Raw genomic sequence first — 10398 nt, forward strand, 5'->3', positions numbered from 1 at the left:
TCAACTTATGTGCACTTTAAAAAAAACTAAAAAAATAAAAAATATATATTTTAAATTAATTTTAATATTATATTATATTATATTAATTATAATTTTATTATTTTATTTTTAATCATATTTATTGAATTAGAAAATAGATAAAAGAAGCATCAAATTAGAATTTATGGACAAATTTAAATATATATATATATATATATATATATATATATATATATATATGAAAAAAGCTTAGTATACAAGCGATTAGGGCTTGTAACTATTACAAGTTCATTAACGCCTAATCCACTAAAACGCGCTGCAACTCCTACGTCACTTACACGCGCTATACAAAGATCCCGCGTTTGTATAACTACCAAATTTAAAAGATTTGTTTCCTTCTTTGTTTTCTTTCTTTTTAAATTTCATCGTTCTTCTTCTCGCGTGTCTTCCCCTGGTTTTTCGATCGTTCTTTTCCTCTCCTTTCTCATTGGTTTGTTCTTCGTCATTGACGTTAGTTTTTCTCTCTATAACTCCAGCTTCGTTTTGACATGGTGTATTTATAGTTTTTGACATGGTGTATTCTGTAACCTCTCTGTTGTTGATGACCAGTTTGTTCCGAAGGTTCGAATGACATTTACCACCCTTGAAGATGTTGGAAAATTTTACAGGAACTATACCAAGGTTGCAGGTTTTTCTACAAGAGTTCGGAGTACAAATAGAAAGGAAAACGAGATTAAGAATCAATTGATTACATGTAGCAGAGAGGGAAAATGAAACTCTCATAGCAAAAACTCATTTGATAGGAATTGGAATGATTTTCTGCTAAACTTTGGTCTTGTGGACAACAAGTGGTTTTCATGTAGTGTTGGGTTAAAATCTGCAGCAGAGGTGTAAATTTAATTTTTTATCAGATGTATTTATAGTCTGTGTTTGGGTGTATTATGCAAATCTCTATGCAGACCGTCATATACGGGTTTCAATCTATCTGATCACCACTTCATATTATAGTACCTGTAAATCAGACATTTTGAATACATCAGAGAGAGTTTAATTAATTTTGGTCTTGTGGACAACAAGTGGCTTTCAGGTAGTGTTGGGTTAAAATCTGCAGCAGGGGTGTAAATTTAATTTTTTATCGGGTGTATTTATAGTCTGTGTTTGGGTGTATTATGCAGATCTCTATGCAGACCGTCATATATGGGTTCCAATCTATCTGGATCACCACTTCATATTATAGTACCTGTAAATCAGACATTTGAATACACCAGAGAGAGTTTAATTAATTTTGGTCTTGTGGACAACAAGTGGCTTTCAGGTAGTGTTGGGTTAAAATCTGCAGCAGAGGTGTAAATTTAATTTTTTATCGGGTGTATTTATAGTCTGTGTTTGGGTGTATTATGCAGATCTCTATGCAGACCGTCATATATGGGTTCCAATCTATCTGGATCACCACTTCATATTATAGTACCTGTAAATCAGACATTTTGAATACACTAGAGAGAGTTTAATTAATTTTGATCTTGTGGACAACAAGTAGCTTTCAGGTAGTGTTGGGTTAAAATCTGCAGCAGGGGTGTAAATTTAATTTTTTATCGGGTGTATTTATAGTCTGTGTTTGGGTGTATTATGCAGATCTCTATGCAGACCGTCATATATGGGTTCCAATCTATCTGGATCACCACTTCATATTATAGTACCTGTAAATCAGACATTTTGAATACACCAGAGAGAGTTTAATTAATTTTGGTCTTGTGGACAACAAGTGGCTTTCAGGTAGTGTTGGGTTAAAATCTGCAGCAGAGGTGTAAATTTAATTTTTTATCGGGTGTATTTATAGTCTGTGTTTGGGTGTATTATGCAGATCTCTATGCAGACTGTCATATATGGGTTCCAATCTATCTGGATCACCACTTCATATTATAATACCTGTAAATCAGACATTTTGAATACACTAGAGAGAGTTTAATTAATTTTGGACTTGTGGACAACAAGTAGCTTTCAGATAGTGTTGGGTTAAAATCTGCAGGAGAGGTGTAAATTTAATTTTTTATCGGGTGTATTTATAGTCTGTGTTTGGGTGTATTATGCAGATCTCTATGCAGACCTTCATATATGGGTTCCAATCTATCTGGATCACCACTTCATATTATAGTACCTGTAAATCAGACATTTTGAATACACCAGAGAGAGTTTAATTATGGAAAAAAAATTTACTTATAATTGGATCAAATATATTTACATCATGTGTTCAATTTCTTAGAACAAGAAGATCAATAAAACCTAGAAGAACATATAAGAACAGTAAAACATAGTTCTTCGATTTCGAAATCAGAAACAGAAATATGGAAAATGTACAAGATGAGTAAAACAATAACGTACCTTGAATAATATTTTGTTGATGGTTTCTGCTATTATTCGCGACGAGTTCAAATGTCTCTTCAGTTTGGAATGTTGCTCGAAACTTGAGGATTTGTGTTATCTTTGAAGGAGAAGAGGAAGAGTGAGCCATAACGAGCGTTTTTTCGAAGCGTAATCGTTCGAGTGACGCACGTGAAATTGACGCTTCATTTAAAGGGAGGGAGTGCGCGTGGATTAAACATGAGTTGGGCCAACTTGTAAGGATTGTATGCGTTATTTGCTTGTATGTGTAGCGAGGCCCTATATATATATATATATATATATATATATATATATATATATATATATATATATATATATATATATATATATATATATATCAATTTTTCAGTAATAAATTTCTTTTTTATAAATAAGAACATCATAAATAAATTTATTTATAAATTATTGTTAAAACTTTAAAGGTCTAATTTTTATTCGATTTAAATTCGATATAATTGTGGTTTAAAAATATTTAAGTTTCATCATGTCTAAGATCGAGTTATAATCTAAAAATTAAAGTCGATATATATTTAGAACTGGATATATATTAGGACAAACCCAATTTTAATTGGCCCATGTCCAGTCCTATCTATTAGGGGTGTAGCACATATTTCAATTAAATCCAGTCTTAATTAAAACTGAGGACAATTTACCTAATTAAATAAATTGTGTGAATCGTTTACCTGTATACACAAAATAGAAATTTCTTACGTGCATGTGCAATTTTATTTTTATGTAAACCGTGAAAATCTACCACAGTTTCTAGTTTCAATGTAAACCGTTGGAGGCTAAAAGGGTTTATGGTTAGAAGAGATTGGGCATAATCCGTGGCTACCTACCACAGATTAGAAAGAAAAAAACTTAGGCATAAACCGTGGTTGCTTCCTACTGTTTATGAAGAGGAGGTTTTGAACGTAAACCATTATTCCAACTCTCATTTTTGTTTATCACTTTGATCCATAATTACTATTGTGTTAATTTTCGAGTTATTAAAAATTTGCTATAGGAATTTTTTTTCTTCTTTGATTTAGATATCTAGATGTATACCTATTATATAGATCTTTATTATTTTTCAGACTTACTTGTTAAGTCATATTTTATTACTTTCAGACAAAATTTAAGATATCAAATATTCATATTTTTTGTTAATCAAATTATAAAATTTGCCAACAATTATAAAAAAATAATATCAAATATTTTATATCTTCTTAAAAGAGTAATATTATATGGACACTACTATTTTAGCTACTATTAACATGTACAATTGAATATAAAAATATTATATTGTTGTTGAATATCTTTCCTATTCTTAACACTTATTTATAATAATTCTTAATATTTCTCTAGATCTAATATGTCAACTTCTATGTCTCTAATTAATAAAATTATTAAAATTTTCTTAAAATTTTATTTAATTTCAAAACAAAATTGTAATTTTGTATTTTTTATTTTTTTCTAATATTTTTAGGAAATTAATTTTTATGTTTTTTAAATTATAAATTTGAGATAAAAAATAAAAATTTTAATAAATAATAAATTATTAATAAATATAAATAAAAATAAAAATCTTATAAGTTATTTATTTTTTAATGTATAGAATAATAAAATTTAAATTAATTTAAGTATAATACTAAAATTATTATATTGTTATTATATGTAACAATTAAGATAAAAATTTATAAATATTTATAAATTTATTTATTTTTTTAATTTTATTTAATTTGAAGCAGATATAAAAATTTAAATTTAAATAACTATTTTTTTGTATAATTTTAATTGCTAATTTTTTTAATTTTATATTTAATATGTTAAATCATATTTTGTTTCATTATTTTTTTAAAAATTTTCATTTTTATTTTTATTATTTTTTACTATTCTCCATACACATATTTATCATTATTTTTTTAATTAAGTAAAATAAAAATAAGTAAAGAATACTACATGTACTCCATAGAACAGAGAAAAAGACAACATGAGTAGAAGTTATATGTAGAATAAAAAAAAGTAACTTTACAAAGAATACAAAAAAATTAACTAATAATTACATTTTTGACCAAATTTTAAGACGACAATTATATTAAACACTATTTATCAATAAGATTAAGGTGGAAAAATGGAAATTGGACACCAAATTCTCCTATTCACTTTTATATATTGTTATAGATTGTTATTGTTAGTAGAATTATTCCTGTTGGTATCGTTGTTATTTCTATTGTGACAATAATCTCTTCACCAACTTGAATCTCACTCACATATATATAGAATTTCTCTTCTCATAAACCGTTGCAGCTATGCCTACTCAAACTCCTTCATAAACCGTTGTTGCTTACCATGTTTTTGGTGCATTTGCCTCTCTTAGTAAACCGTGATAGCTTGCCACGGTTTATGATACATTCCATTCACAAGTAAACCGTGTCTAGTAGCCACGGTTTATGTAATAAATTGAAATCGTGGTTGACTCTAACGATTTACATAAACATAAAAATGCACATGCAGATAAGAAGTTTCTATTTTGTGTATATAAGTTAAGGATTCACTCAATTTATTTAATTAGGTAAATTGTCCTAAAACTAAATGATCTCAATAAAAAATTGGTTAAAGTTAGTCTGAGTAAATTAAATCTTACTCTTACTAAAAATAGATTAAATCTAAAGTGAGCATAAAATAAAATTTTTTTGATGAAATTCTCTCTGGAAATATTTCTGGAGTCTCTAACGGAATTATTATTAAATTTTTCTTTAATTAGATTTAGTTTTTATAAGAGATGACATTTTATGTATGTATGACTGTATGTAAACGATGATAAGTAACAATATTTTAAATAAGGGAAAGTATGAAGAGTTAATGGAATATTTATACAATGTGTATAATAGAAGTTTATGGAGTATTAGAGATAGGAAAAGTCTAGGGGACAACAATTTTATTACATTTTGGCCAGTATGAAATCTCACACCAATCTCACACCATCAAATCATCATTGATGGCTAATTGATGGCTACTAATCACAAATGTTGCTAGTCCCCTAGCATTGCTCTTAGAGATATAATCATTAGTGTTACCTTTTTTCATCAGTTAAAACTTTTGAGATGAGTGGTATCATGACATGGTATTAGAGCGTTAGATCTGAAAGGTTGTATATTATCTCAATATTCATTTTATCAATAGCTCATTGTACACATTATACAAATAATCCATTGTCTCCCGGGATCCAATAAATAATTATTAGATTCAAGCCTATTTTATTCATTTAAAACAATATATTATAATATTTTTAATGAATTTATGTATACCAAAGAAGTTATTTTAATGTTTCATGACACTTATTCTATTGACTTAAATTATTGTTAATTTTATTTTTGTAGCAAATTTAAAATATATGTTAGTTAAAAATATTGATATATTAATGTTTTAGTATATTTGGATAGATATTATATGTAGGTCAAATTTTGAAAATACCAGAAATTTTAAAATGAAAAAGATTTAATCCGAATTTTGCTTTCAAAATATGAAAATCATTATTACTTGAAGGTTGTTAAGATTCGTAAATTGAAAATTAATAGTTGAATATATTATGGAGAGGATACTCCCATAAAAATGCTCTAAACATCTTTTTTTTAAATTGTTGATATATTACATTTTAATTGATTGTATTTAAAAAATCGATTAATAAATTATTCTTTAAATTCGATTTTAAAATCCAATTTGACTCTGTTCAGTTTACATAAACCGAACCAGGTCATGCTTAATTTTTAAAAAAAAATTACTTATACGACATCGTTCAGGAATCCTAAACTCTACCTTCTCCTCGCTCAACGTCAGTCTTCACTGAAGCTCTCGAGCTCTCTCATCTCTCTCGCTCGCACCCAAGCTCTCTCCTTCTCTCGTCTCCGGTCTCCCTCACTGTCTCCGGACTGGCACTCAAGCTCGTCGTCGCTCTCTCGGCTCCGGTCTCTCTCACGGTCTCTGGTCTCTCACTCAATCTCGCTCGCTCGCCTTAGAAGATCCCGGGACTGGTCGTAATCGTCTCTCCCTGTCTCGTCACCGTCTCATCATATCGCATCATCACATTAACGAAGTCTAGGCCAAGTAAATATCTCTTTGAATATTGCAATGAAGATCAGATATAGTTGTGTTTGGTTTTTACAATTTACTGTGTTTGTATGCAAAGGATGCTAGTTCGCTGGGTTCCACCGTCTGAAGGGGCTATCAAACTCAACGTCGATGGAAGTTCAAGAGGAAACCCTGGAAGAGCCGGATGTGGTGGCTTGCTTAGAGATCAAGATGGCAACTGCATTGCCGGATTCGTCAGTCATATTGGTTTCGCCGGCAGCGTCGCAGCGGAACTAGTAGCTATTCGCCATGGTTTGTGGTTGGCGTGGCAGTTTGGGTACAGAAAGGTGGAATGTGAAAGTGATTGCATGGTGGCTCTCGAGATTATTCATCACAATGCCGGAGATGTTCCGGAATTCGCAGACATTGTGGAAGAAATTCATCAGTTCATGCTTCTTGAGTGGGATGTCACTATCTACCATGTCATGAGAGAAGCAAATTCTTGTGCTGATTTTCTGGCAAAAGTAGGTTCTTTTTCGAGTTCTGCGTTTTCTCTTTTGAATAGGCCTCCGCCGGAACTCACTCACCTTCTTCTTGCCGACTCCAAGAGTGTTCTTTATTCTAGGGCTTAGTTGTACGAGGTTATAAAAATTGTTGAGCTTTTTTTTCATTATTCCTTAAATTATGCATGGTTGATGTACTCTTTTTCCTCTATTGGATTTTTTCCCAAGCTCCAGGGGTTTTGTCCATAGGGGTTTTTTAAGGAGGCATAACCTACATAAGCCAAGTATTCATATAGTCGATACCAATCTTGGTGGAACAATGTACTATTCAGAACTATGTAACATATTCAATTTCAATGAAATTACAAAATTTCTGGAGAAATTATTCAATTCTATATTAACTTTTAATAATTGTCAATTATGTTCCTCAATGCTAATGTAATATTTATCAAACCATAGATATATAAATACATAGATCATTTATTTGTTTTAAATAAGGCATAGCTAGATCCTCCAATTCAATTTATCTTGCGGCAATTATCTCTAATTTGACCCTTAGAACCTTCTTTGATATCAAGCAAGCTCATTTTGACCATGGCTTGTTGGAAATCCAAGAAGAACAAGGCTTGGTTCTGTGCATAAGAGTTGACAAAATTCCTAGTTCTTGGACTAGTGAACAATGTTTGATCGGATGTGAGAACCCCATTGCCGGAGACCAAAGCGTCGAAGTACAAGTTGTCGAAATCATCCCTTGTTTCATCGAACGGCTGCTCAGCATTGTCACCGGCACTGCATGTTCTAGACAGTGTGTTTGCAAATTCTGAGTTTAAATTTGGATCCACTTTTGTTAGCCTGTTCTTGAAAGAAGAACACCTAGCTACTCCTATTGTGTGAGCCCCTGAAGATTCAAAACCACAAAACATTATTAAAAATGTTTCCTTGTTGCATAATCTCTATCAACTATTCTATCTGAAAATTATATGCATTAATAGTTTAATATATAGATATTTTGTAACAGAAGGAATGACATAGTGAAAGCTAGTAAATTATGAATTTAGAAGCCTTTGTCAAAAAGTGAAGTTTCACTTAATTATGATATTCATTTTTCATGAAGAAGCATGTATAGATAGAAATAGAAGCATAGGGACATATATGTATATTAATTACCAGAGAGAGCCACCATCTCTTGTGCTGAAAAGCCATGTTGGGCAAACATCTTGATGAGATCAGAAGCATTGAAGTTGGGAGATGGCAGATTAATGGTATCCTCAATTTTGGACCTTGTTCCATCTTTTCTTCCCTTTGGTATGTCATAAACTGGTCCCCCTGCCTGCTCATTGTGCCATTCATAATGTATATTAGTATAAAATTAATGGTAAATAGAAAAATATATAAATAGGTTGATCTTACAAAGAAAACTGCATCTCTAGCAGCTAAAGCAAGAATATCAGCACATGAAACTACTCCAGGACATTGTCTTTCAAGCTCTTCTTTGATGTCATCTATGATTTCATAGCCTCTCAAACTCAAATTTGCTGGTGAATCCTTTTCTGCTTTGTTACCCTTTGTGGAATCAATCAAAATTGATCCATCACATCCCTAGTAGCAGATCACACAACCATACATATATGTTACAATATTTATAATCTGCAATATATGTTCAATTTTATGGCAGAAAAATGGATACAACATGCATGACATTTTTTTGGTGAGTTACTTATTTACTATACCAATTGATAATAATGACACTTTTTTTTTATGCATTATTCCAATTCATATATAGATACCCTATCCACTTTAAAGTATGTAAATTTAGCTTTATGTATATAACTACATCTATTCTTATCAGTTATCACTACTTTTTTTTATTTCTGCACTCTGTCTTTCATTGTTTTAGAACATTCAAGTTCTTGTTCACTCATTCCATTCAATTCTCAAAGAAAATCAAAACATGTTAGTATATTAAGTTTCTCAATTAAAATGATAACATATGTTCGATTTTTTTTAAATATATAATTTATTGATCACTTACACTCACAAAAAAAGAAGCATGTTTGTTTTGCAGTAAAAAACCCTTCAAAAAACAATGATTTATATTAATAGGGCAATATTTCTAATTTTTATAACAAATTTGATATTTATTCCAAAAGCATTTATAATTACCAACTCAATAACGTTATTCTTCAACATTAAAAAAATGAAGAATTATAAATATTTTTAAAATAAAACGTACATTAAATATGTTTTAAGAACATGCAAGTATTTCTCTCTCACTTAATATATTACTCACAGAAACTCCAAAACAAAATCTCCGAACATGATACTGAGATCCTAACAACAAACTCAACTAAGTAATTTCGCCATACAACAACATGATCATTATTAATTACCACAAACTTAATCAAAATAGAAATGAAATTAAGAACCTGAATGAAACAATCATGGAAGTGCATTCTAAGAAGAGGAGCAGCAAGTGAAGGATCATCTTCCAATGCCCTATTGACAATGTCCTTAACAATAGATTCAACAAAAGGGCAACTAAACAAATAGTAATTCATGTTCAAACCATCTGCTCCAATTCTGAAACCACTCACTATAATTCCCATCACAACAAACACTGTCACCAAATTAGCCATCACTATCCTCAAACACTTCAATGGCCTTTTGTACACCATATTAATCAATGATACAACACAACTACTATATATATCAATATATATATATATGTGTGTGTAGCACTAAATTAAAGAACACACTTTACTTAGTGGGAAAAAGCTGGCAGAACAATACATTCATTGTAGAGTGGGGAAACTGCAATATACTTATGTGCTATATATATAATGATTGAAAATATATAAAGTAAGCACACAATTAGATCAAGATGAGATTGAAAAGGATAAAAATAAAGTAAATAAAAACAATAAATATCTGGATAGTGGTTTATCGTTTACTTTTGTTTTCTAAATTTCTTGAATCCTACGTAATCACATTGGTCAATATGAATGCTATATATGTATGTGTATATGGATGCATGGTGATTGCATGTAAGTTGACACGTAATAAGGGTGTTCACCATTCCATCACTTGAATCTACCTTGTATGTATAATTTTATTGAGTTTAGTTTTGATGTAAGTAAATAATTCTATAATTATTTAATTATAATAAAATTTATTTTGAAAATTAGTTATTTCGTTATAATTTTTTGAAATTACATATCTAATATAAGAGGTCGCATTCAATACAATCATATAAGTTTATCAAAATTTTTAGAATAATGCTGATCTGTCAGAAACTAAAATTTCATAAAATAAGTAAAATTGTTGAAATTCAGAAAATAATTGTAAATTATTTTTACAGTAGAAAAAATGAAATTGTGGAACACTAATTAAGGGTTGACAACCAAATTAATTTAATCAATTAATAGGGTTTAATCAAGTAGTACTTTGACTATGAAACCTCCATAAT

At 29.9% G+C, this 10398-nt stretch overlaps 1 protein-coding gene and 1 long non-coding RNA gene across 2 annotated transcripts; one reads left to right on the plus strand and one right to left on the minus strand.

Annotated features, from left to right (window-relative positions):
• Positions 1 to 6179: 6179 nt before the first annotated feature.
• On the plus strand, positions 6180 to 7314 carry LOC140184715 (uncharacterized). Its single transcript, XR_011882215.1, has 2 exons — positions 6180 to 6465; positions 6548 to 7314. It is a non-coding gene; the product is annotated as an uncharacterized lncRNA (long non-coding RNA).
• On the minus strand, positions 7303 to 9739 carry LOC112801773 (peroxidase 47). Its single transcript, XM_025844689.3, has 4 exons — positions 9359 to 9739; positions 8343 to 8531; positions 8100 to 8262; positions 7303 to 7830 (listed from the first exon to the last, which is right to left on the minus strand). The coding sequence occupies exons 1-4, from the start codon at positions 9605 to 9607 to the stop codon at positions 7451 to 7453; spliced, it is 981 nt and encodes a 326-aa protein (XP_025700474.1). The 5' UTR covers positions 9608 to 9739; the 3' UTR covers positions 7303 to 7450.
• Between the last annotated feature and the right edge of the window lie 659 nt (positions 9740 to 10398).

The sequence above is a fragment of the Arachis hypogaea genome, chromosome 5 (assembly GCF_003086295.3).
Source record: "Arachis hypogaea cultivar Tifrunner chromosome 5, arahy.Tifrunner.gnm2.J5K5, whole genome shotgun sequence".
Classification (NCBI taxonomy): domain Eukaryota; kingdom Viridiplantae; phylum Streptophyta; class Magnoliopsida; order Fabales; family Fabaceae; genus Arachis; species Arachis hypogaea.